General features: G+C 42.6%; 5 protein-coding genes across 8 annotated transcripts; 3 read left to right on the plus strand and 2 right to left on the minus strand.

Annotated features, from left to right (window-relative positions):
* The first annotated feature begins 301 nt into the window (after positions 1-301).
* LOC311308868 (dnaJ homolog subfamily C member 5-like) lies at positions 302-2,815 on the plus strand. 2 transcript variants are annotated; one of them, XM_084437941.1, is made up of 6 exons: positions 302-449; positions 791-920; positions 1,014-1,227; positions 1,379-1,535; positions 1,652-1,708; positions 1,973-2,815. In XM_084437941.1, exons 2-6 carry the CDS (start codon positions 802-804, stop codon positions 2,077-2,079), a joined length of 654 nt encoding a protein of 217 aa, XP_084294067.1. In that variant the 5' UTR covers positions 302-449; positions 791-801; the 3' UTR covers positions 2,080-2,815. The 2 variants fall into 2 exon arrangements, with proteins under 2 accessions (XP_084294067.1, XP_084294068.1); XM_084437942.1 differs by lacking the exon at positions 1,652-1,708.
* Positions 2,816-11,180: 8,365 nt separating this feature from the next.
* LOC311309614 (proton-coupled zinc antiporter SLC30A2-like) lies at positions 11,181-13,033 on the plus strand (the record flags this gene model as incomplete). Its single annotated transcript, XM_084438945.1, has 7 exons — positions 11,181-11,394; positions 11,490-11,636; positions 11,727-11,880; positions 12,014-12,233; positions 12,397-12,502; positions 12,605-12,739; positions 12,888-13,033. 7 exons carry the CDS (start codon positions 11,181-11,183, stop codon positions 13,031-13,033), a joined length of 1,122 nt encoding a protein of 373 aa, XP_084295071.1.
* A 437-nt stretch (positions 13,034-13,470) lies between these two features.
* Positions 13,471-19,074, minus strand: coq8ab (coenzyme Q8A-b). Its single transcript, XM_084437907.1, has 15 exons — positions 18,789-19,074; positions 18,290-18,431; positions 17,807-18,058; positions 17,630-17,696; positions 16,681-16,755; positions 16,168-16,293; positions 15,696-15,781; positions 15,454-15,594; positions 15,279-15,360; positions 15,068-15,161; positions 14,743-14,884; positions 14,469-14,576; positions 14,279-14,344; positions 14,071-14,157; positions 13,471-13,984 (listed from the first exon to the last, which is right to left on the minus strand). Exons 2-15 carry the CDS (start codon positions 18,410-18,412, stop codon positions 13,691-13,693), a joined length of 1,743 nt encoding a protein of 580 aa, XP_084294033.1. The 5' UTR covers positions 18,413-18,431; positions 18,789-19,074; the 3' UTR covers positions 13,471-13,690.
* Positions 19,075-19,246: 172 nt separating this feature from the next.
* LOC311308993 (putative deoxyribonuclease TATDN3) lies at positions 19,247-22,442 on the minus strand. 3 transcript variants are annotated; one of them, XM_084438113.1, is made up of 10 exons: positions 22,356-22,442; positions 22,221-22,253; positions 21,957-22,030; positions 21,753-21,837; positions 21,609-21,671; positions 21,381-21,490; positions 20,608-20,663; positions 20,390-20,502; positions 20,163-20,237; positions 19,247-20,013 (listed from the first exon to the last, which is right to left on the minus strand). In XM_084438113.1, the coding sequence occupies exons 1-10, from the start codon at positions 22,407-22,409 to the stop codon at positions 19,870-19,872; spliced, it is 807 nt and encodes a 268-aa protein (XP_084294239.1). In that variant the 5' UTR covers positions 22,410-22,442; the 3' UTR covers positions 19,247-19,869. The 3 variants fall into 3 exon arrangements, with proteins under 3 accessions (XP_084294239.1, XP_084294238.1, XP_084294237.1); XM_084438112.1 differs by having other exon boundaries at positions 20,163-20,240; XM_084438111.1 differs by having other exon boundaries at positions 20,163-20,243.
* An 82-nt stretch (positions 22,443-22,524) lies between these two features.
* fuca2 (alpha-L-fucosidase 2) lies at positions 22,525-26,829 on the plus strand. Its single transcript, XM_084438109.1, has 7 exons — positions 22,525-22,880; positions 22,977-23,164; positions 23,536-23,875; positions 24,497-24,707; positions 25,180-25,370; positions 25,724-25,832; positions 26,223-26,829. The coding sequence occupies exons 1-7, from the start codon at positions 22,693-22,695 to the stop codon at positions 26,358-26,360; spliced, it is 1,365 nt and encodes a 454-aa protein (XP_084294235.1). The 5' UTR covers positions 22,525-22,692; the 3' UTR covers positions 26,361-26,829.
* The last annotated feature ends 458 nt before the right edge of the window (positions 26,830-27,287 follow it).

Raw genomic sequence — 27,287 nt, forward strand, 5'->3', positions numbered from 1 at the left:
ACAACAGGTCAGGGATCTCGGTCTGCATGACTGTTCAAATGAATTTAAATAAATTCACAGAATAGACTCATTTTAACGACGCTAGTTGTTTTATATATGCATGTACGTACGCCTATTGTTGAATGTCGGCTACATTAATTATATTAATACATCCATGGCTACATTGCTGAAACTTCTGTTGGAGCGACCTCCAAACATCAAATTTCGTGTAGAGGGAACCCGTGGGCTGTGGCCATGGCTGTGACGAGAAACCCGGAAGGCTGCCTGCCAATATGAAAACGTTCTACTTCCTGGAGTCAGCGCCGGCAACTTTTGTTGTGGAGGGAGTTTCTCAGAGTTTGTACCTTATTCTGGACAAATAATGCCCAACTTCAGATCAAGATTACAGCGAATAATAGCAAACTGCCTTTAGGTTTAAGATTGTATGCCCTGCGAGGAACCTAAATTTCGTAAGTGTGTAGCCTAATGCAAATTGACTTCCTGCATTCCTAAACCTGATCAACGATACACCTTAAAAATTCGGCTACTATTGGAAAAAATTGTCTTAAGCCTGTAAAAACACGACGCAAAGACACAAAAAGAACGCGATTTGAGCGAGGTGGGGATTGGAGTTTTTGTGTGTTTGGGGGTGGGTAGGTCAAAGGTGGGTGTGTCTGTAGCTTATGCCTCATCATGTCTGATGATTGCTGAAGCCTATAACGTTGCCAAACGCCATGTACCCTACCTGTCATGTAGTAGCAGTTGGTGTTGTCTTTCCACAGCCATGTATGTCTGCTTTTTTATCTTGCAGCAATTTAAAACATGGCAGAGCCTCAGCCTAACAGGTCCCAGCGTAAGATGTCCACTGCGGGGGACAGTTTATACAATCTTTTGGGCCTGGAGAAAGGAGCAACACCAGAGGAGATAAAGAAGGCATATAGGTATCTCTGTTATACATTTCTCTATGATGTGTAGTTCTTGGTGGTTGATAATCAGTCAAGGTTTAAAAAAATATTTGCTTTTCCCCCTTACAGGAAACTTGCGCTAAGGTATCATCCTGACAAGAACCCAGATAATCCTGAAGCTGTTGAAAAGTTCAAGGAGATCAACAATGCCAACTCCATCCTCAACAATGACACTAAGCGGAAGATCTATGATGAGTATGGCTCAATGGGTCTCTATGTGTCTGAGCAGTTTGGAGACGAGGGTGTCAAATACTACTTCCTCACATCCAAGTGGTGGTTCAAGGTGGGGAGCTTTACAATTAATCAAAACATCAAAGCAGACAACACTGTGTAACTTTATCGACCTTAAAGAGATGTTTTGAAAGAGAGATTTGGATTAAAAAGCAAACTCTGTAACTGATATATACATTCACACTCTGCTCTCCACCTCTCAGACTCTCATGGTTTGCTGTGGGATCGTCACCTGCTGCTGCTGCTGCTGTTGCTGCTTCTGCTGCTGTGGGAAATGTAGTCCCCCGGATGATGAAGTGGATGGTGGCTACATTGACCCGGAAGATCTTGAGGCCCAGATCAGAGCTGAGCAGGATATGGGTGAGTGAGATGGGTCCAGAGGGACAGGGGTACTGTGAGACTTGACTGTTAAACTAGAAGGATAGAGTGCACAGGAGACTTAAGGATTGCTCTTAATGTTTTGTTTTGTTTCACAGATGATGTCAAGGTAATAATCATTCAGCCGAGCCCTAGTGCAGCCATTGATATCTCAGGTGAAACTTGGTGTCAGCTGACTCTTCCTGTGCATATGTAGGCTATCATGTACTAACAACGTTTGTCACCCTGAACCTTTTTATTTTGCAGCTTAATAATAACATAACTTATATTTTGCAGGTTTATAACTCAACCTAGTCTAATTTGCTTCTGCCCTCTTTTTGCAGTTTCCAATTAAGCTCATACTGCTTACTAATGAAATTCACTTGGGATGTTATGAGGTCCTGCATAGAGCAACTAATTTCTCTGTTTCCCGGTTACAGGTGAAAATGCACCCATTGTGATCCAGCCCCTTACTACAGATTACACCAATGAGCCTGAGCAGGACAACCCTGCAGCCAACCTGTCTGCACACACAGCTGAGGAATAAGAGAGAGTGGTGGTCTGTACTTGTCGGTACTCCAGTATGGCTATCAGCTTCAGCTGCTTTTTAAATCGGTGTCTGGAGTTGAAATGCTGCTCTCTGTCCCAAAGATTGAATTTATAGGAATTATGTGAATGTATAGCAACATATCTTCTTAGGGGTATTTCTTACAGAAATCATTAATTTCTTTTGATTTGTGCCATTCTTTTAATATTGCCAAATCTGAAGAGCATAATCTCTGATCTACAGTAAAATGTGTATTTTTGTACATGTGTTACACATATTATTTAGTAGATATGAGAATGACAAGTAAGCCTGCCTGTTGAACAAGAATAGACCAATGAGTATGTTCCTATAATGTGTCTCTTCAATTGTAAATCTGTATGCACTTTAAATGCCTTTTAAGCTTCTGCCACAACACACGGTGACATAAAAGGTTTATTTGGACTGCAACTCTACTTTCTGAGTGCCATAGAAGGTTACTGCAGTCATGGCTTACAAATAGAAATATGAAACTGCCAAATAAATGAATTGTCTTTATCCACAGGCATTGTTACAATGTGTATGTTTAAGTTCAGTTTCTAAAGACTTACTGCACAAGACCTATAAACATTTTTTGAATGGGTGGATACTGAGAAAATCACAATGACTGAGCATCCATATGCAAGTCTTCTATGATTGTGCTTAAATTACATTTTATCTGTTTTAAAATATGGATTCAACTATACGCTGTGTTGGCTAACCTGGCTATGTTGTCAAATGTCAGTGTAACTTTATTTTCTCCTAACTTTTTGTTGCACTTGGATTTGGTACTGTATAATGTATTGTATCTGTGTATGATCAAGTAAATTTGGGGGATTTTATTAAAACTGGCCGATCCATTTCATACATATTCATAATCCAAATACAGTTTTGAGCAGTGAACAGAGATGCAAGTGTGGATAATAATTCACAGACTGACCTACAGTATCCGAGAGTATTGCACTGAACCAGCTCTGTCTGCCCCCCCCCCCCGTCCCGTCAACAAATCGAAATTATATGGTCCACTTTTTTTTGGGAAAAAAGAACCCCGCCCTCCACAAGGCTGGCTATGGGCCTGCAACCCCAACCCTTATTCTAACTGCAACCCATACTAGCGACTCAAAGAAGGACACCAAAACCGACAATCTCCACTGCACAAGTAGAGTAGTGGTGAGAGCATAGGACTCCCACCCGGGAGACCGGGGTTCAAGGCCCGGGTGGGGATGACTTTATGGGACTATACCCCAAACCTCACTAGGGACTGGAAGAAGGACACCAAAACCAACCCGCCGATCACTGCACAAGTAGAGTAGTGGTGAGAGCATAGGACTCTCAAGGCCCCGGTGGGGATGACTTTATGGGACTATACCCCAAACCTCCACATGTTCATCCTTTCACTCCGACCTTTACCCCTTGCCTTATAGGTCAGATCCTGTCCCAATCCCAACCCTTATTCTAACCCTAACCCACACTCCTTCCCTTATAGGTCAGATCCTATCCCAACCCAAACCCTTATTCTAACCCCAACCCACACTAGGGACTGGAAGAAGGACACCAAAACCAACCCTCAGAGCATAGGACTCCCACCCGGGAGACTGGGGTTCAGGGCCCCGGTGGGGATGACTTTATGGGACTATACCCCAAACCTCCACATGTTCATCCTTTCACCCCAATCTTTTTATCCCTTACCTTTGTCCAGAAACAGAAGTTGAACCATTTGCAGCAAAATAGCTAATGTTACAGGGATCATCAGTGTAACTGCTTTAGCCACTAACCGCTACCATTAATGTTATGGAAGCTGCTGCTAGTTGTTGTGAGCTCATGAGCTAACTGGCTATCCCGCTCTTATTGTGCTGGATTAGCATTGGAAGCATTGGAACTGATGTGTCCAGGCGACAAGACCTATCTTAATTTATCAGACATCATTTCATGTCATTTCAATTCACAGCTATTTCATTGGCATGACTAGCTTCCGTCCTACCAGTCCTGAACAGAAACAAGCCAGCCACGCACATAAGCCTAAAGCTCTGGGAAGTGGATTGTTGCGTCCCTGCTGGGGGGTCATTTAATGTGATGGAGTGTTTGTGTGTGTGTGTGTGTGTGTGTGTGTGTGTGTGTGTGTGTGTGTGTGTGTGTGTGTGTGTGTGTGTGTGTGCCACTGCCTTGAGAGCGTCGAGCTCCAGGTTGTTTTGTCCGCACAGGCAGATGGTTGATCTCCCACCTGTAGGCGGACTCGTCGCCCTCAGGGATAAGACCGATGAGGGTGGTGTCGTCTGCAAACTTTCTTTTCAGCTCTTTTCTTAGATGGTAGTGGCCTCCTCTTTGGTGGCCTGGTGGGAGGAAATTAAAAGAAGTGGTTTTGAGGTAAGTTGATGCAATATTTTGACAGTACAAAATAAGCCTGTTAATATAAGAGTCATATGAGGGTGATTGATTAGTCTCAACGTAAAATAAGAAATACTTGTTTTGTAATATCCTCCTGAGACCCGAGGAAAAACATCTTCCAATTTTAGTTTTTTTGTGATTTAATTCCTCTTTAGAGTTAAATAAACATCTCACAATTTAGAATTTCCAAAAAATAGTTTTAATTTTAATTTTACAGCCTGTCCACTGTAGTGGACAACAGGATCATTTACTGTGAAAAACTGTACAGTGTAGAACCAGGCCAGGTCCAGCCTGGCTTATGTGCGTGGCTGGCTTGTTTCTGTTCAGGACTGTTAGGACGGAAGCTAGTCATGCCACTGAAATAACTGTGAATTGAAATGACATGAAATGATGTCTGATAAATTAAGATAGGTCTTGTCGCCTTGACACATCAGTTCCAATGCTAATCCTGCACTATAAGAGCGAGATAGCCAGTTAGCTCATGAGCTCACAACAACTAGCAGCGGTCAGTGGCTAAAGCAGTTACACTGATGATAACTGTAACATTAGCTATTTTGCTGCAATTGATTCAACTTCTGTTTCTGGAAAAAGGTAAGGGATAAACCCAGATAACACAAGGCTAGCAGACCAACAGCGTGTCCCCGATGGACAAGTTGGCGGACCTCCGGTGGAATATAACACAAGGCTAGCGGACCTACAGCGGGTCCCCGATGGATGCTCCACCACCATTCCACCGGTAGTTAATTGTCTATATCCTAGGCCCATTGGCCGTGGGGTCCGTGGTGTGGTGGTGAGACTCCGCCCCCTCATGTCAGAGCGGTTCGGGTGTAGTGCAGTTACTTCCGGGCAATCTCCATACACCCACTGGTGAAAACCGTGTGTCTCTAGCCTGCTCAGGGGCTGAGTTGTGGAGTTCATGGCATGGATAGTGGTGTGGTGGTGAGACTCCGCCCGCTTGGGTCAGAGCTGGTCGGGGGCTGTGGACCCCTCTATAAACCCTTTATGCACATTATTTGACCTTTGCTATTCTAGCTGCACGGCTGGCCAGCCACGCACAAAGAGTGTATTGAACGGTAATAACTTATTTAACTCCTAAGATTTTCTTTTGCTCACTTTCATTTCTTTACTTACTTTCATTTATTTTAGTGATAATCCAGGAAACAGTTTTTTTGTAATTTTTTTTATTACACAGAGGAACATCTTGCATTTGGTATATTTTCATTGGCAGCTTGTACTCTTTTCCGCTCTGTTCATCTGTACTGTCATCGAACGTTATTCTATTGTAAATTACGTATTTGTACAACCTCTATTTTCTTTTGCTCTCTTTCATTTCCTTCTTAGTGATACTCCAGGAAGCAGTTTCTCTTTTTGGTTATGCAGAGGAACATCGTGCGTGTCTGCAGTTCTCTCTGGTTTGTGAATTTTGCCAAGTCATTAAAGACCTGGCCATCAATGTGCTGGGGAATGTGGGTGGTACGGTCATCTTGACAGTCAGGAGACCCAGGTAGCACCGGTTTGAATCTACATGAACACCAAAAAAAGAAAGAATGTAAGGAACAAGGTAATAACAGAACGAATAAACAGTATGGCCATCCTGGAACTAAATACAACATACATGCTAGTCCTGGCCCACAGAGGATGATGTCTTTCCTGTTCATCTGTGTCTGTCAACTCATCTGATGAGCCTCCTGCCTCTTCTTCTGAGCTTCCAATCTCTTCTTCAACAGGCGCAACCTCATTCTCACCATTTTCCTCATTCGACAAGTCCAAATCTGAACCTCCCTCAACTATTTTCAACAAAATCCTCTCTGCCTTGGTTCTGTCTCATACAACAACATGGAAAGACATTGAAGGGGTTCAATGAAACAACTAGTTGTCCCCCGGGGGACACCCAGCGACAGCCGAAGGGTTTAGTTTTAGTTTGGCCGATGTCACGTCGTCTGTCCGTCCGTCAGTGAGTGAGTGAGTCAGTCAGTCCCCCCGTAGTACCAGAACCCACCACAAAAGGGGCTTTGCAATGCATTTTTCCATTGACAAGTACGTTTAGATTTTTACATCAAAAACTATGCTTGGTGTCTCAGTATAGTCTCAGACAAGTTTAATCGGGAAACCATGTACTTTCTACATCCGCAGAGAGTAGAGTTTGAGGTGTTTAGTAGTGCTAGATATATCTGTATTTCAACATTCATTATAGGACTTTTGACCAAACAGGTGCATGGACTTATTTGCCCACTAGATGGAGACATTATTGTACTCTTATTCACTCTACCATGGTTTGTAGAGAGCTTACTTTGGCCAATCATTGATACACATGATGTGACATTAGTAGCGCTAGATATGTCTGTATTTCAACATTCATTATAGGACTTTTGACCATACAGATTCATGGACTTGTTTAACAACTAGCGCATGTTGCGTATAAAGGTCATGGCTCTTGAATCCAGATTGCCGGCATGGTATATAAAATCACACATTATGCCGCCTTTCTTTGGTTCATTATAAACATACAAAGCCAGAAAATTGAGGGGTCTTCTATAGGACAGTATAGTGGGATCTCTGTATAAAAATGCCTGGCGAGAGGCAGGGGGCTTGATACCACAAGGGAACATGCATAATGGATGGGGGACAACAGGTTTACATGTGTACAGTACTTATTTTGTATTACAATCATTACATTACAATTACATGAAATTATAAGGTTGGAAATACATTCGACATGTTTATTAGACCACAAAATAACACAATGTTTTTTTGGAGAAAATTTGAATGGAACCAAAGAACACATTGTTCAGAATTGAACCCCATTAATGACATTAAAATCATACCAGTGTCCATTATAGAGGAGATTCAAAAATTATGGTCAATTATTTTTTCTAAAAAGTTTAGTTGGTCGCTGACTTAACCGTATCACTCCGGGCATGTTAGCAAACAAGAAAATATATAATTATCATAGTTTAAAAACCAATAGCTAAACAATATTTGACTTAACGTTTCTCTTTTGAGTGTTTTTTGCTGGAGCAGGCATTTTGTCTCAACAGGAAAATGTTTTTTTCATTATCCCAGCCTAACACATGAGATATCATTGGAAAGGCCAGGATGTCACAATTGACACAAATGAATAAAGAAGTCTAAGAGTAGGATTTTTGAGGGAAGTGTCTCAGAAATTTGGCATACCACCAAAAACCCTTCATCGGCACCATAACCAGCTGGTGAAGAGGCTAGGCCATATTCATCTGGGAAAACAGCTGTTTTCTTTGCAACTTTTGAAGATGATATGCCACACACACAGAGAGCTCTCTCTAACATCTAACATAATGGTCTGTTGACCTGGTCTATGACCTGGCTACAAGAATGGGTAATATCCATTTAGTGATGCCAAAAAAGTTGGTGGAGAAGACTGGTTCCTAGCATTCATGAAGAGGAATCCATGCCTCTCTGTCCGCACCCCACAGGCCACCAGCCCTGCCCGGGCAGTGAGTTATTTACTCAATAAAGTAAAAGTGTTCAAAAATTCTTTGATGTTCATGAAAACATGCTTCAGACGCTGAACAACACAAGCTGTGGAACATGGATGAGATAGGAATTCAAAGTCTGCTTTTGAGGAAGGTCCCCAGACCTCAGCTGACAATAATAATAATAATAATAATAATAATAATAATAATAATAATAATAATAATAATAATAATAATAATAATAATAATGGCTGGAAGCCAGGCGACCCTGTCATGGCCCTCCTTTCCGGAGGAGGGTACGCAGAGTATGTTACTGTTCCAGTGGAGCTTCTCATACCTGTCCCCTCTCACCTCACCCTCTGTCATGCTGCTGCAATCCCAGAGGCTTGGCTCACTGTGTTTCAGCTCCTGCACCTCATAGGTATAAAAGCTACGTATATCAAGTTAGATAAACCCCTGCTGTGCTGAGAAGGAAGATCTGACTAAGGTAGTGTTCTGTCTTGTCTTTTACAGCTCAAGTCAAGCAAGGAGATGTGGTGTTGGTGCATGCTGGAGCTAGTGGAGTTGGAACTGCAGCAGTCCAACTGGTCCGTTTGGGTGGTGCCATCCTCCTAGTTACTGCAGGGAGTCCTGAGAAATTACAGATGGCGGAGAAACTCGGGGCAGCAGCTGGTTTCAGCTACAAAGAGATAACTTTGAAACTTAGATTATCAAAGTTAACTATAAGATAACTTTGCAAGATTTGTTATGTACCACAGAGTCCTGGCACCAGCCAAATGTCTTTGCCGTTCTAAATGAAACTACCGATGTGTAAACATGCTTCCTGGCTGTACAATTGATTAATCTGTCTTGTTTTGTCCTGAAATTTGGTCAGATTTGTCACTATAATAATAGTAGGCCTAGCCTAATCATACTGTAACATCCCATTTACTCCACAAAAAATTAGGCAACTAATAAAATTCTGTTTGAAGACGAGTGGTGTCTCATTTCTTAGGAAAATATTTCATCTCCTATCCCTTGTGGCTCCGCTCTGAACACTACCCAGTCGAGGGCACTCCAAATCTAGGGCTAGGACTAAGGGACAGTATTGGGATTGGGCCATGGGCCATGATCAGCTCAACAAGATCTAGATCAAGATCTTACTTATGTATGCCTTGTACAATTAACAGGTAACAGTCAGCTAGTTGTCGGAAGTGTGGATAATAATTCACAGACTGACCTATCCAAAAGAAGCCTATCATACTGAACCAGCCTCAGCTATTAGGCTACCTAAACACGTGCTCATTTACAGTAGGCCTAGCCTATGAGTTCAAAGACTAGGCCTACATAAACGATTGGAAATCTAGTTTACTGGTATAGGCTAATGAACAGAATTAAAGGTTGACAATAATAAATGAATGAATGACTGAATTAATGAATGAACTGAGGTAGTGTATCCAAGCAGGAGACTGGGTTTGGCAGATGAGTCCCTAAGCAGGGCTTCCCAGAGCTCAGTAGACCCCACGGTACGTGGACAGCAGATAGATGAGCTGGAGAGCAGAGGAGATGGGGAGGGGGTGAGATGCGAAAGCACTTCAGTTTAAGTGGCTATACTGTGGGGGGTGCTCGTGAGCAGATATGTAGACACATATTTGAGTTGAGCTCCGCATGGAAACAACAATTTTGTAAAATGTCAGCCTCTAAATAAACTTTCTAGGTGGCTATACCGTGGATAATAGGCAGGAAGCTACCTTGTCACAGTGGGAACAAGTGCGTCAGATTGAGCGATTGGCAGCTCAATAAGGTCCTGTTTCATTTAGTGTGTCACAGCCATTCTAGTAAACCAGCATACACGTTAGCTGAATCCCAATCTGAGTGCGCAAACCACCCTTGCGGCCCCTCGCACTTGTGGCCTGAGGCCTGAGCACTTTAATGACGTCAGCTGGAAGGGCCAGAGGGTGATTTGGGATTCAGCTTATGTCTATGCTTGGCCCACCTAAAAGGAATAGGGAATTGATGTTGTTAATTAACACCTGTGTTTACACCGCAATGACATCAAAATGGCTACTGGGAAAAGGGTCTATTTCATAGATGGACTGGGGGAACTAGCCGCGTGAGACAACTGATCTCGCGAGCAGAGCTCACATTTTGTAACAAACCATCTGGTGCATCAGGTAATGTGGGAGCAGCCCAGGTGGTGCGTCTCCAGGTGGAGGCAAATGTCACACATGAGTGAAAGAAGCAGGATATATTTCACTTAAGAAGATCAATGCACTTAAGAGATCAGTTTCAAATTAGTTTAATTAATTTTTTCTGGTACTAGGTTATTAGATTTTAAGCTATTCGAATTTGATGCTTCAAATTAAACACGGTCCTTTCTTTCTATGGATTCACTGGCACTCCTGCGGTATGTAATTAATTCCATGGCTAGTAGTCTAACAGGAGGGGCCCTCAGATTTTGAGGGACCCCTACCAGAGCAAAACTTGTGTTTTTTTCAGATCCCATATGTCTCCCAATAATTAAATTGGCCGGGTTTCCCGATAAAGAACCTTCTTAAGGAACCCTTTGCAACATTTGCATCGGAGTTAAGAAGTACTTTGGAGTTAAGTGCTTCTTAACTCGTTCGGGAAACCCGGCCATTAATTGTGAACTTTTATTTTGGAGCAAAATTTGTTTTTTGGGGTTATTCTTTAGACCTACCCCTATATCTGAAAAAGAGTCAAATTAGGCGAGTCTGAATAGGGGAAAGGTGACAAAAAAAAGCCCATAACTTGAGAATGCTCACTGTTATCTTCATCAGATGTCCTGAGGTATGAACCAGGTGTCTGCCCTATACCACCAGTCAGAATGCAATTTTGTAATTTACCTAAAAAATAAATGTAGTCCTGTAAACATAGATTTAGTTTAGGCAGAAATTTTACTTTTGTGGTCATGGGAAAAGAGGACTCCTTTACCTTTCTCTCATTTATCTGGAAAAACATAAATTCCTGTCAAATACAGTTAATTTCCTAGGTCAGTGTTGATTATTGTATTATGGGTTTATAATGCCTATATTTGATAGAATATAAGACTACCCACCCTTATATTGTTGACAAACAGCACTTATCATGGAACTCTCAAGCCTGCATGACTACCTTCAACAAAAATGTACTAGAACAGTGAATGTGGAGAGATGGTCGTGGCGTAGGCCTTAAGTGGTGTGGTAGTGGCGTGCTTATGCATTATGGACAGGGATATAATACAACCACTTGAGAAGTGAATAAGAGGCCATGCCCTCAGATCATTCATTGGCTCCTTTCCTTCCAAATTCAAGAGAGGATGTCGGAGATGCACCTGGCCCTGAAGACGTATGGCAGCCTACTGATCATTGCCATGAGAATGACAGAATATCATGGACGGAAAGTCGTGAAAAGCAGTTTGCCAAAAAAAAGCTCATAATCGCCTGCATTGTCAGCTTAGTCTTCATGGTTGGAGAGGTGATTGGTAAGATTCTCAATATACTGTAGGCTATCTAATCATCTACCTAGACAGTCACACTTCTTCTGATGTTGTGAAATTTCTGTCTCTCTGCCTCGCAGGTGGCTATGCTTCACACAGTCTGGCTATAATGACAGACGCAGCACATCTCCTCACAGACTTTGGCAGCATTATGGTCAGCCTGTTCTCTTTGTGGGTCTCATCCAGGCCTCCCACCAAAACCATGAATTTCGGATGGCACCGCTCAGGTGGGACATTCTTCTACTCCCACTCCTATGACAGCCACAGGGACACATCATCCATCTGAGGCCACCTTTCTTATGTTGTATTGCCCACAGAGATCCTGGGTGCCCTACTGTCAGTGCTGTCCATCTGGGCTGTAACCGGAGTACTGGTGTTTATCGCTGTACAGAGAATCCTCAACGATGACTATGAGATCCACAGCCACATAATGCTCATCACCTCAGGTTGTGCAGTGGGCGTCAATGTCTTGTGAGTAAACAAGGACCTTGACTGTGTTAGGCTACTCTGCTCCATCTTCAAAGAGGTTATTGATGAAGATACAAGTGACTTGGTGAACATATCACCATCGACTGTTTCTAAAAACATTGGTTTGTTTGCAAAGAATGGTGCTGATTCTCCACCAGTCCTCTTCTCACGGCCGTGGTCACAGTCTCTCCTACCACCGGACCCACCAGCAGGGAGCGGACCTGGGACACAGTCACTCTCACGGCCCTCACATTGGCCATGGCAACACGAGCGTGAGGGCAGCCTTCATCCATGTGCTGGGGGACCTGCTGCAGAGTGCTGGGGTCCTGCTGGCAGCTATCATCATTCACTTTTGGGTGAGTATGGGCATCATAGATGTAATAGGCTGCAATCTGAATCCACAAACATGATTAAATATTTGTATATATCACACTATGAATGACGTATGGCCTTTTTCCTGAGTGTTTTTTTTTTTTTTTTTTTTAACCTGTATGTTCTTTAATTCACTATACCCCACAGCCTGCTTTTAAGATAGCAGATCCTATCTGCACCTTCTTCTTTTCTGTTTTGGTACTGGGAACAACTCTCACAATCCTGAAAGATGTATTCAGAATACTTATGGAGGGTAAATCATGTTTCATTGGCCAGCTTATAGCGTAGATGCTTCATTATCTAGTTTGTCACTTTAGTTAGTGTGTTCATTACCATATTTGACTTCATTCTACAGGGATCCCTAAAGATGTTGACTTCAACACTGTGAGAGAAACACTTCTGTTACTGAGAGGGGTCAAGGCCACACACAACCTTCACATATGGGCCCTCACCATGAGTCACTCACTGCTCTCAGTCCACATGGCCATAGGTGGGTTCACACACTAATGTACTGTGCTCAACTCTGCTATCTCCTCTCTACTGGATGTGTAGAGATATATCTTGAACCAGCAGTGATGCCTACCATGCAGTGATGACTCTCTGTAAACAAATCCCTAATTGTTTGTGTTTGTTCCCAGACAACGATGCAAATCCACAGGTAGTCCTAATGGAGGCAACAAAAGTCCTCCGGTCTGAGTTTGGCTTCTCCAACATCACCATCCAAGTAGAGCAATATTCAGAGGACATGGTTTACTGCATACAGTGCCAAGATCTCACTGACTGAAATCCTTCTGGGAGTGAGGACTTTGGATTAGTTGTTGCTGGCCCATTCAAACAAACAAACAAACAAAGTCTGGTATTTAAAGCTGGAAAAATGAATACTGGTGAGAAGAAATAACTCATCGTCTAGGCTATGTTGTTGATGACACAGTGACTTCCTGTTCCTGGTGTCACGTTTGTGAACCTCTGTGGGAAAGCTCCAGTTTCAATCAATATTGGCTTTTCCAGTAAGATAGTGAGGCAAGGTCAACCCCCAGGCCTGGTGAAACATCAATAAATATTTTTATGAAATTGACAGCCTTGTTCTCTTTAGTACTCTGGGCACAAATCCTACAAAACCTGTTAAGGCTGCAAGTCAATTTTTAACAGCTGCAAATTATTAATCATCAAACACACCAGCAGCAGTTAAAAGGCAATGTGCCACATTTAATGATTGTAATTTAAAACAGGAACATTCTGACTTAGTAGGACTTTACATTTTAGGCATCATGCCTTTAAATAGTAGATACTTTATCTTGGAGACCATCACACACACACACACACAAAGTTGCGCAATACATTCATACTGCCATTAAGTGCATAATACAGCAATGAATCAAATTCTCTCGACACTTTTCTTCTTTTGATATACTCTCTGTTCGGCTCAGGTATACCAGGGGGCTCACTGGGACGGCTCCCTGGAGCGATCCTTCCAGTACTTTGTGTAGGTCTCCTGGAAACTCTTATTGCAGGTGATCTTGGCCTGAAGCCGTGAGCAGATGAGGAAGGAACCCCCCATCTTGCGATGGAGGGAGTAGGTCTCCTCTGGGGGTGGGGTGAGACGCTCCCTCAGCATCACAGGGATGAGGCTGTGGATGCGCTCCGTTGTGCTCTGGGATCCAAAGTCAAAGGGTTCCTTAGATGAGAAGGCCTCACCCAGGATCATCACTGCATCGACGTGGGCATTCTCCATGGCCTACGATTGTCACAAGATTGTCCTTAATCACTAAGGTTTCATCATTATTGCTATTTCTATAACCGATAAAGTCTATTATGCCCAACCTTTGTCTCGTAGCCTGTGAGGAACTTCAAGTCTCTTGATTTCTGTAGAACACCCTCTCTGTTTTGCTCCGCTGCTGCCTTGATGACCTGATGATGAAGAGTAATTTGTTGGAGGTTTCAATGACTCATGCATGTCTATCAATAAACAGTTGAGGTAAAATGGTTCAGCATAGTTTTTTTCTGTAAGCATTTCTGCAAGCTGGCTTACCTCAATGTAGATATCAGTGAAACTCTGATCGAAGCCACGTGTGGCACCAAAATCCAGCAGTGCAACCTGAAAAATGACAGAGGAGGGGAGAAATATAAAATGGAAAATCAAAAAATATTTTTAAAAATCATACAGAGAGGAAAAATTCTATGAGAGAACATGGAATACTATATGACGAAAGCAAACCTACCCTGTGGCTTTGTGGATCAAAGAAGAAGTTGGACCAGTTTGGATCAGTCTGCATATACCTGAACTCGAAGAGCTCTCTCAAGCATAGGACCAGGATGTGCTCACAGATCTAGAGGTCACAGGAGACATTAGACATTAAATGTTTTACTATTTCCTGTCCTGACATCAAGGAAATGATTTGGGGTACTTCAGTATCTAGCACATCGATAAATAATTTCCAGGACATGTCTGGGCATAGTAGAGGTATTAAAGTACTGCTGGTGGGGAGGAGGTACCTCGTTCCTGAGCTCCTGGGAGAGATCTGTGGCCTGGTCCAGGGGGAATCCAGGCACCAGGATGGTGGTGAGGACATGCTGGCTGCTCAGCTCATCCACCACATCAGGCACATAGAAGAAAGGATGGTCTTTCAACAGCTCTCTGTGAGATAAACAATCAAGGCTGTTGCTGCTGTGAGCAAATAACCATGTTTCTCCCACCTCATCATTCTCAAGTTTGTTACTGAAATGTTAAAAAACAATTGAGATGAAAAGAAAGTATATGGAGCTAGCACAAAGACAGAGTGACAAAAAATACAGAAAAGGAAATGTTTGTCCAACTCACTTGAACTTCTTGGCACAGTTGGCCTCTCTTATATAATCACACTCTAATGCCAGCTCACGGCTCATGACCTCAATCAAGTGCTCAGGAAACAGACCTGCCATGAGAGGGAATAACAAAGGTCTAGTACCTAGATTTGATTTGGGACATAAGAAAATCACAGCTGGACTCTTTTCAATCTTGTTACCTGCTGTGTACTGTAAGTATAGCTTACCTTCAGGTAGCAAATTGCTCATACTCAGGGCTGTCATCAAGTTATTAATATCACTGTTGATACTCTTAGCGACTCCAGGATACTGAAAGAAAACAATAATGCAAACTATACATCTATTTAAAAATGTACTGTATATATCTGTTCCTCCTACCAAACCACAAACTCGCTTCCTCACCTGGATCTTCATGGCAACCTCTCTGCCGTCCGTCATCTTGGCCAGGTGCACCTGTCCGATAGACGCAGCAGCAAACGGCTTCTCCTCAAAGAACTCCAGCTTGTCCTTCCAGTAAGGGCCCAGGTCGCTGCTAATGGTTTTCTGTAGGGTGACAAAAAAGAAATTTAGTTATTTTTACGCTCTGCAGAATTCTTCTCTTCAGATAATGTACTTAATAGAACTTTTTAAAATTAATACACAACCATCGTTTGCTTGGTAGGCATGAAGTCTGCGCTCTGCCGGACACGTTCAAAGATTTTGGCCAACTGAGGATTGATGAAAGCGTCATCTGAAAAAGACAGAGGAGAGAGAGAGAGAGAGAGAGAGAGAGAGAGAGAGAGAGAGAGAGATTAGGCTACAGTACCTCCAGCCATAAAACAAAGAGCAGGAGTATACATTTTGTGAGGTGGTAAACAACAGATTTAAAACAGTTGATCTCTTGAGCCGTCCATTGGCTATGGGCAAATGTAGGACTGACTGCCTTTACCACAGAATGTAAGTTATGACAGTCATTGTGATCAGCTGACCAAGGGCTTATTTTAGGTGTTGACATTTCCCTACTGGTTTTGGAGCCCATATTTATCTACTGTAGTTTTAGTTTGAGAAGTGGATGGTGATGTGCTACACAATGCATCAAAGGTTTCTGATCATTGTACATTTGTGGTAATCCTTCACCTTGAATGCTGAGCATCTGACCCAGCTTGAGGGCGGCGCCGCGCACTTTGCACAGTGTGCTCACGATTCGCTCAGCATTAGCTTCTGAGAGGAAAGGGTTTTGGTCCAGAATGGCTTTCTTATCCCCTTAAAAAAACAACCAAAAAACCCAATGCAATATGACACCATCATCATCAGTAAAATAACATCAGTGTCAACAACTGCGCAGGCGCCATGATGGCTGCCCCGGTGTTTTGGTCTTACTCACCACACCCTGTTCATATAGTATTTTTTTTTATTTTTTTTATTATTTTTTTTACAGTATATCGTAATTTGTACATTGCACTGCACTTTGTTGCACTGTTTTTTGTACTGCTTTGTAGTGTCATGTCTTTTACACTGTCCTGTACCCTGTCCTATGTCATCTACAACAGCGTTTGCATTAACCCTAGTCAAATTCCTAGTATGTGTGAACCATATACATGTCAATAAAGAGATCTTGAATATCCCACACACTTAACCCTCCATACTTACCACTTCTTTGATCCAATCTCATGCTCTTCTTGGCCACTTCAGCTATTGCTCCAATGCCAAGCCTTACTGCCAACCCTGTGGGATGTAATACAGTAGGAGCGTGACAAATCAAAAAATATTTTAGTACTCTTCAGAGCCTGGATAATTAAATACATTCCTAATAGCTGGTAATAAATAAACAACCTCTACAGCAAGTCAAACAGTCAAGGCCTCGTTTTATCAGACTGCTAAATCCGGTAACAGCAAAGAAGCAAACCTCGCTCAGGTTTAGAAATATGATAAGACTGGTTACGACAATCAGTGACGAAGCCTGAGGTATTTCTTACATCTGGTGGCAGCTTTCATAGCCCTTGAGTTTGTATGAGGAAATAAATGAGAGTTAAAGGTACGTTGGCATAACTTCTTTTTATTTATTTTATTTAAATGGGCTATAATTGCTGATTATCAATCGACTTTCATTGACCTTTTCAATGGAACTTTTGGTCATTAGGGCAATGACTTCTTTGTCCGAGTAAACTGCACTGTAAACTGTGGTACTGTATAATTGTTTTGAATATGAGCATTCCATGAAATGGTCAATACAATTCTAAGCCTCAGGGTTCTGAAGGCAAAACAGCATTTGGAAGTGTTACGGACAGCTGCCAAGCAGCCGGGCTCTCTGGGGAAATATTCTCTGCTATTGATGCTTGGTTATTCCATTCCAGTGGAAAAGTAGCCTAAGCCAACACCCTGTCCACTCCTGCTACAAGCTGGCTGATATGCCTTGGTGTTCCCATGACGCAAGTTAAATATCATTATGAAGGGTAGTTTAGACCAGAATAAATAAGAGCAACAATACAAAACGTCTTTCAATTCATTCATGGCCTGTTGAGTATTTCCCACCACACCTCACAGATCAAGATAAAACAGGAAGTAGCAAATATACTACTGTACATGCAGGCTACATTACCTCCAAAGTTGACCAGCCTCCCTAAACGTGTAACTGGCACTTTCTGTTCCCGTGCCCTCTCACTGAGCTAGAAAAAAGGTATCAATAAGTGATTAATTCAATGAACATCATTAAAAGAGAATGCAGGCTACCAATTGATTAAATTTCAGCAATACAAGAAGAAATAAGAGGAAGTACCACTTGTTTGTGTTGCTTGGAGTCATTCTTTTTGCTTGAGTTGTCCTGATTAAACCAACGTGTCTGATGACAGAGCTGCTGGCCTCTCCAGTCCCTTTGGCATCTGAAGATCCTCCCATAACAGGTCCCTTGTCCTCCGTAGAAGTGTTCAGCACCCGGGCAAACCTTCCCCATGTCTGGGAACTTGTGTGAAGACACTGTGGTGGTGGTGGTGTTGCGCTTGGAAACAATTTTCTGTTGATTGACAAACTCCTGTGAAAACAACAATGTGATTAAGTGTAGAGAGAGGGAGAGAGCGAGAGAGAACTTTCAATTTCTCTGAAAGTGAGCTTGCTAGATCAGGATGGTCTTATGAGGCTAGGTGTTCACTACTCCATGATGCAAGCAACAAATATATTGTTCACTGCTTCAGTGGAGTAGAATCCTCCTGTGGTAGTCCTGTGGTGGTGAGTGTCGTCCTTGGGGTCCTAGCCAAGTCCTCACCATAGCTGTATAAGTGCCGCACATGGTGGCAGAGTGCTGCATGTATATTGTCCTCTGGGCTTTGATACTTGCCAACCGCTTCATCCAGGTTAGGCCCCTCATCACCATGGCATCGCCAGTCATCCTGCTGTGCGTTCTTAACCTGCGCAGTCCCAAACAATACGAGGAAAGGGCATGTTGAGTTAGAGATTAAGCGGCTCTGGGCGAAAGTGGCTGTCTACATTGAGAGAGAGAGATAAGTTACATTTTACTTTGAATACATAGCGTTAACATATGCCCACAAAATACCGTCAGTATAATTCATAAAATGTATTATAGTCTAGCTAAGGCCAATGATGGAATGATAGCCTACTGCAGATTATTATTACCATATATAGCCTACTCTACTATTTTGCTTAAAAACTATTAAAAATGTAAAAACGAGACAAAATATTGAAATATTCCGGGAATAGGCTGATGTTAACCCATAACATGTGGCAATTATAGGGCATAGACTTACCCGCAATTGTTTGAAAGTAATAACAAGAGCAGTCCTTTAGTTTCATTGAAGTTCTTTCAGTTCTGAAATCTTGCAAATCTGCATTATCTAGCAGGCGCACAATTAACCTTGAACTATAAATGTACCGTCGCAAACAGTTCGAACTTCGAAGGGAAGAGTTGAAGGAGAGACGAATTTTCAGTTTGTCCTGGAGAAGAAAAGCCGACCAATTAAAAACGCGCAGGCCTATCACACCTAGTTGCTTTCGCAAATCCTAATGGTCCGTTTTTCTGTCTGTTGTCAACGTTGCTCCACTCTAGCCTGACGGACGGTAGTAGTTTTTCTGGGCATGTTTGAGCATGCTCACCCTTGCCCTACACTAGGCGGTCCCCAGCTGAGCTGTGATCAGCCTGAGGCCATGGAGGTATAGCCTGAGGCCAGGCCTTCAAATCAAATCAAACTTTATTTATATAGCGCATTTAATAAACAAAGGCAAAACAGTGCACCTCACACAAAAAAGGGGGGCAGGGGTAGACTGACACCCATTTCCAGAGATGCAAGCTACAGTACCAGAATTGTATTTTACTGTATAGGCAATATCAGGCCTTTGTGCCTATGGACCTGATCGCCATTACTCACGCCATCTCCTTTCATAATATACTGTACTTGCTAGTGAAAAGCTGAAAAAGTCAAAGTTAGTAGTTGAGTGCTATAGTTTTAAAATAATTATATAGCCTACACAAGGTGTAAAAAGGGTAATTTCAGTAAAGCACATACATCTGGGGCGTAAACTAGATATAGGGCAGGTAAAAGTAGAAGAATTTCTCAAGGAGTCATTTAAATAATGTCAGAAATATTTTACTTTAATTTAATTTAAAGAACACAACACATAACCTACACTGTAGAGAGACCTGCAGAAAATATACTATTTTCACTCTGTTCTCCCTCACTTCCTCTTGTCTTTATGTGCACAGCAGTCAGTAGCCTGGAGAATGAGGCTGTAATTCTACTGACAGGCATCCAATTTAACAAGAAAATCAAGCAATGACAACAGAAGACTGTGTCATATGATCAGATATGATGGTGGCGTTGGTGATGATGATCAGGCCCTGATGACAGTCTTCAGCTTGGGGAACAGGCGGAGGGCGTTCTGAGTCGTTACTTCCACCACCTTCTCCAAGGGGACTCCTTTGATCTTGCTGATGTACTCAGCACATACTGAGATATTCTTCGGCTCATTTCTGACCTGTGTGTAATACACACAGAAAAAAAGAAAAAAATGTGTGATTGATTGTAGTGAAAACTACCATCTGTCACAATGCATGTATGTGGCAGAAGAGTACATCTTCTGCCACAACTCTAAGGTATACATGGGAGAGGGTTTGATGGTTTCACCTGCTTTTCTGGACCCAGGGCCGGTGAATCAGTTTCTAGACATATGCTCTCTAATGGAAGCTGTTTGATGAGTTTCTGCTTCTTGTGAAAAAGAAAACAAGCATTAGAAACAAAAAGACTAGAGATTAGTGCTGTTGTATTCAGAATCACCAGGATTCACCAGTGTTTATTTGTATTATTTTATTGGGCAGAAGTATCTTTTGTATAGGCCATGTTTTTTTTTTTACCTGTTCACTTCTTATTATGGATGGAGGTATAGAGAAGAAGTAACCAGCCCTCACACCCTCCAAAGCCACTGAGGGTTTTCCATCAAAAGCATGCAGCAGAGCTTTTTCAACACCTAGTGACATTTCCAAGGCATTACATTATTCTCCATGATTCAGAACTGGCATGATATGTAGCCTACATTTACAGTACAGGGAAGTGGTGAGATGGCATCCATTACCTTGTTCCTTCAAGAGGTGGATGGTTGGTCTACCTGCTGACCTTGAATGAACATTTCTATAATAGACACACAACGGACAAAACGTCTGAAATAGGGATGTTAACAGTTAATCGACTATCGATAAATTGCTGATAAGAATTTACTCGACCAAGATTTGGTTACTCGTTTAATTGCTTGTTAATGGAACATAATTAACTTCTTTTTTTTTAAGCAAACGTTACAGCAGTTGCGTGAAAATGTAATCATGATTTAATTAACTCTGACTACACATGAGGGCGCCACACCACGTAGTGAATGCTAAATTGGGATGCTGGGAAATTTCAAGGACACAGCTGAAGACACAAAAATTAAGCGACCAAAGCACAGTGCGGCGCGGGATATTCTTATCAATGAATTGACTATTGTTTGTTAAGGTTAACAGTTATTGATTAATGAAATTCCTTGAAATTTGCAACCCTAGTCTGAAATAAATTGTACTCGGGGAGTGAAGGTAAGGGGAATGCATCCAGTGCAAGTGCATGCATGTGTAACCGTTGTACTCTCTCCTCTGCGTTGTGTTCAACAGTTCGAACCATATTAAGGGCTTGCCTAGGGTGGGATTTGCACCCCCAAACTCCTGCTTGTAAGGCGGACACGCTAACAGTTGGGGACTGTCTGCGCTCCTTTGAGGAGTGAGTTTCACCAACTACTCCATAATTTCACTCGGTTACACATAACTACACTTACATTAATGATAAATATGATTTAATGAACAAGTTGTGTTTGTGACTCACAAGGGAAGGTCCATCTGTTTGGCAATCTCTGCTTGACGAATGAGAACCTGTCTCTGCACATCTTTAGCCGTGTCATTACTGACATATCTGGGGGTGAAGTCCAAGCCTACCTGTCAGGGTCAATGCAATGAGGATCGATTATAAAACTGATGAATGCTCCTCAATCTATACCACAGGCCTCCAATAGGCTATTATGATTAGCATATTGATGTCTACATTATGGTCTACCTCTCCAATAGCCACAAGACGGTCTTTATATTTCTCTATGAGAGGCAGAGCAGCATCCAAGTCCTGCATTGACAGAAAATGATCACTTTAGACACCACTCAGTGCTGTAAATAAGCACAGGTACGTTGATTATTTAGGGCTAACCTGGAGTGTAGCTCCCCTCTGTTGATCTGCGGGTATTCCTTGTACAGGATGGACTCCCAAACAAGGGAAAATGAAGCCAGGAAACCTGTGAAATGATAACATTCAGTGAAAGAACGATTCAATACTACTATGCAACATCATACATTGTTTTACAATGCTTAACAGTGTTGCTAGTGTCACCGTCACGACTCCGTGTTTGTTTACCTCTCGGACAGTTGAATGATCTTCTCAAATTCTCCAGCATGTTCTGCTACCGCTATAAGAGCAGAAAGCCCAGCCTGAAACGAGGTAGAATTATCCGCGTACACAGGGTGTAGTGGTGATTAAAGACGTACACTCTGACTAAAGAAGTGGGTAGCAGTTTTTACATTAGTGATGTGGGTACACTACAGAAGTGGGGTTGCCCCTGCATGTCTAGCACCAGAGGTTATATGGCAGCAAGTGTGGCTCAAAGCTTTTTTGACTAACCTTTTTTGAATTATCAATCACATCCTCAATGTCCTGATAAAAGAAGCGATGTTGGTCAAAACGCTGGCATACAGGCTGCATGCATGTCACACAGTAAACTAAATAGAAGCTATACTATTGCATACGAAACCCTACCGTGTCAAAGTCTCCGGCAGCGATGTGACAGTGACAGTCGATTAAACCCTCCATTTGTAAATACTAATTAAATTCAGCCTACATTTCTCAAACCCACGTGCAGACTGCAAAAGCTATGCGCAGCAACGCGAGAACACACATACCAGATCGAGACTTCCGCTTCCTGGTTTGTTTGTACGGCATCAAATCGGAGTTCTCGCATGTGTTTATAACTTGTAAGGCCTATTTTTTTTCTTTTCTTCATGTGATGTTATCGTGACGCATCATGTGAGATCAGTCTGACAGGTTGCTCTCTATATAGACCTGTGCCCGTAACCTACGGCTTTTTATTGTTGCAATGGCCATCTCAAGTCTTGTTGCAGTCGCCGTGCTGCTGATGGCCAGCCTCTGTAGATCCCAATACCAGCCTACCTGGGAATCGATTGATTCTCGCCCATTACCTGAGTGGTATGATCAGGCGAAGTTTGGCATCTTCATACACTGGGGTGTATTCTCTGTTCCCAGCTTTGGCAGTGAGTGGTTTTGGTAAGTTTTTGTTCATATATTGTGAGATTTGTAGGCTCTAGTCTAATGCACTTAAACACGCTTCATCAAAGTTGTTTTTCGTTTGTACCATCATAGGTGGTTTTGGCAGAAGAAGAAGATGACTCCCTACGTTAATTTTATGCAGAACAATTATCCTCCAGAATTCAAGTATCAAGACTTTGCACCACTGTTTACAGCTGAGTTTTTTGATCCCAAAGAATGGACTGATATCTTTGCCGCATCAGGGGCAAAATACATCGTCCTCACTACAAAACACCACGAAGGTAGGCTATATGGTTGGCTTCAGTTGCCTTTTGTGCGCCAATCACAAGATTTGGCAATGTTGTGGTCATGTGCCAGTGACGTTGACTCTTGACATGCTTGCACAATCTAGGCATGCTAGGAACATACCTAGTATTATAGCCTATAGCCCACTTAGACTATTTATTTGCTTTGTATATTAAGATTTCTGTATATATTGTATCTACTGTAAATTTCTGTTACTTTGTTGTCTTTTGATGGTGTGTGTGTGTGTTTGTGTGTGTATATATGGGGGGTCAAAGTACACTAGTACTAGGCTTGCTATGTCTAAGGATCTAAGGAAGGCTATGACAATAAGCTACAGTATCTGTATTGTGTGTGTGTCTTATCTAAGGCTTCACACTATGGGGCTCCAAGTACTCGTGGAACTGGAATGCCGTGGATGTGGGACCCAAGAGAGACCTAGTGGGGGAGATGGCCAGTGCTCTCCGGGCCAACAGTGACCTGCGCCTGGGTCTGTACCACTCTCAGTTTGAGTGGTTTAACCCACTCTGGCAACAGGACGCTGCCAATCTCTTCACCACCAACAGCTTCGTCACCTCCAAAACCCTGCCGGAGCTTTATGAGATCGTCACCAAATACAAGCCAGAGCTGCTGTGGTCGGACGGGGACGGGGACGCTCCCGACACCTACTGGAACAGCACCGGCTTCCTGGCCTGGCTGTACAATGACAGGTAATGGCAACATTTCTTTCTTTTTAACACTTCAAATGTGGTGACTTTTCAAAGTCATTTATTTGTAGTTATACAGCTTTTGTGACACAACACACATGCAAGGGCAGAGCAGTCGCTGATGAACTATGCCTTTCTTGCCTTTCTACCTCCAAGCTGCCCTCCTCCAGGGTCAGCCAGAGGCAGTGGGCAGCCTCATCAGTGGCCCCCAGGGACCAAGTGCTCAGTCCAGGTCCTGGTCAGGGACTGGACTTAAGAGCATCTGTTCTTATGCATGTTTTTCATTTTGGGGTTCTATGTGGAGTGAACCAGGAGATAACCAATGGACCTTCTTGCTGTGAGGTGATGGTGTAACACACTGAGCCACCATGCCATTAAGATGACAATTTTATAATCACCTGCTTTGGTACAACAAACTCTAGTATGATGATGGCAAATGTGACTTCATGAAAAAGCATTTTGCTCACCTGAAGCTGGTAGTCAGATGCGAAGGAGAGAAGTATGCATACATAAATTGAAGGTTCCCACATACTGGCTAAGCTTGCATATTATGGCAACGTTTCGGTCCTCTGACCTTCGTCGGTCAAAGTGTGACTTAAAAGTGTGACTTTTTGTTCCCCACAGCCCAGTGCTAGAGACCGTGGTGACAAACGACAGATGGGGTAGAGACTGCATCTGTAAGCATGGTGGCTACTACACCTGTAATGATCGCTACCAGCCTGGCCACCTGATCACACACAAATGGGAGAACTGCATGACCATAGACACCCAATCCTGGGGCTACAGACGAAATGCTCCACTCAGAGATTACCTCACCATTGAGCAGCTTGTGCAGGTACTGTACTGTAGTAGGTTTTTAATACAGCCCTTTACAAATCTTTCTGCGTGACACACATTTTTTTATTACATGTTTATGAAAATCTAACTTGGCATAAACTGTTAGACTGTAAGTCATTTGGCAAAGTCTATTGCATCTGATTATATAATTATGTCTCAGAGTTTCATCCCCACAAAAGCATGGCTATTGCTTAGTTCCAGACTTGAATGTCGGCTGGATTATTTTACGAGATATATTGTTTTAGGACATATAAAGCGGGTAGGGAACAGGATATAGTTTCTCTCTGACCGACAGAAACATAAGAGGAAGTGTGAGGTGGTTGCAACAATGGTGTTATTCTACTCTCAGGAAACCCTGGCCTACATGTGCTGTCTACTTTGTTCCCTCTGTGTGTGTGTGTGTGTGTGTGTGTGTGTGTGTGTGTGTGTGCATGCGCGTGTGTGCGCGTGTGTGCGCGTGTGTGCCTCAGACCCTGGTGGAGACGGTGTCCTGTGGGGGGAACCTGCTGATGAACGTGGGACCCACACATGATGGACGGATTGCTCCGATCTTCGAGGAGCGCTTAAGGCAGATGGGGCAGTGGTTGAATGTCAATGGAGAGGCTATTTACAACACCACTGCGTGGAGGGCTCAGAAAGAAAATGTCACCGCTGGTGTCTGGTGTGTCTCTATACATGAAGATATGCAGTAAAAAAAAAAAAAACACATTTGAATTGTCCATTAATTGATCTCTGTCTATAGCGGCTTCCAAATCCATAACAATTAAGCTGCTGTCCCAGCAATAGTTGAAGTTTGAATGCACGTTGTTAGTTCTTTTTTAGGTCCACTATTCCACATGTAGTGTTTGTGGTGGTGACTGCTCTAATGGTATGCTGGTCGTGTGGTACTAAATGGTAGTGGTTGGAAACTGTTTCCAGTAGCCACTCATAAAACCATCTATTTCACAGTATGGTATTACATCCCTGTCAGAACTGATCTCAGGATTGACAAGGCTTTGGCTTGGTTTTCTACAGGTACACGAGCAGACCACAGGAGAAGGCCTTTTTTGCCATTTTTCTTGAGTGGCCCGTGGATGGAACCGTGGTTTTGAATGAGCCTGTTGTGGTGCAAGGAAAGACTGAGGTAAGATGCTGTTTTCCTATGTCTGTTTCATACATTATCACATTCACATGCTGTCTTTTTTGTTGAGCTTTAAAAAAAAAACTTTAAAAAAAACACCGGTCAACCAAGCAGTACATCCGGCTTGACTTCTGATCGGGAGAGGGGAAGAGTGTGTTAATACTGCATATGATCTATCTATCCAGCAGAGGGGAAGAGTGTGTTAATACTGCATATGATCTATCTATCCAGCAGAGGGGAAGTGTGTGTTAACAACACTGCATGACCACATTGTACATGAGGGAAACAGGATAGGCGAGTTTGGTTCTCTGGACAGACTGGCTGTTTAGCAACGTAAAACCTGTCATTTTCATACTGCTTTGTGCGATGCCTTCTTCTGCCTCTTCATACAAGGTGGTGCTTCTTGGCCACAAACCACTGAAATGGGAGCCTGCAAAGCCCAGTGGACTGAAGGTTTTCCTGCCCCAGCTTTCCTATGGTCAGATGCCGTGCCAGTGGGCCTGGACACTGAGGCTGACAGGAGCCACATAAGAGAGGTGGCCAGATGACGTGCTGGCAGGTGCTCAAGGACAAATGAATCTAATGTGTGTATGAATGAAGAAAAAATTAATTATGAATGTTTTACATCTTTTTAGGCTATAACTGCCAACTGTGCACTATTTTTTTCTACAGTATGATTTGATGTGTTTTGTAGGCTATATGTGAGACTAGTGAAGGATGTCAATGTACTCTACTGTATCCATTCCATCGTGAATTGAAAATTAAAACAGAAATAATGGAATATGTTTTAAAGAAAATTAGAAAAAATAAATCCTTGTTCACCACTATACTGTGAAACGTTCCACTGAATGGCCCTTTTCGAATCCAGCCATATTAAGTGCCATCCGAAACCAATTAGCGTCGAGTGGAAGTGGCCTATAACACCCTCGGTAGCGAGTCTGCACCGATGCAGGCTCGATTCACATGTGCAGCTGTGTTTATTGTCCGAAATGGAAGAGGCGCCGTACAAATGTAAGTTCCTCACAAATTATACGACACTTGCATTGTACAGTATTTTGCATCAAATTCCGTTCTCCAGTTCAGAAAACGGTAGATTATGTTAATTTGATTGTAATGTAAAGTGGTGGATATTTACCGGGACTGTTGTTCAGACTAAACAGCTGATCAAACTGAGAATGGAAAATGAAAAGTTGTCCACAAAAAAACGAAACGGCACTAAAGAAGCTTGGGAGTAAGTATTATTTATTTTCAAAGGTTTAGTCCATAAATAGCCTGCCACTCACCACAAAATACATCTTTTACACATCTTTTTACACGTAATATAGACACTCAACCAACAAGCAACATTTCAGTGAGATATAGGCCAAGTGACTTGTTTTTAGATAAATGCATCTTCTTCCAAACATTAAGCAAAGTTTCACTTGTTCCATTGGCAGATTTCACTGATTTGGCCTACAA

The sequence above is a fragment of the Borostomias antarcticus genome, assembly GCF_949987555.1.
Source record: "Borostomias antarcticus genome assembly, chromosome: 5".
NCBI lineage: Eukaryota > Metazoa > Chordata > Actinopteri > Stomiiformes > Stomiidae > Borostomias > Borostomias antarcticus.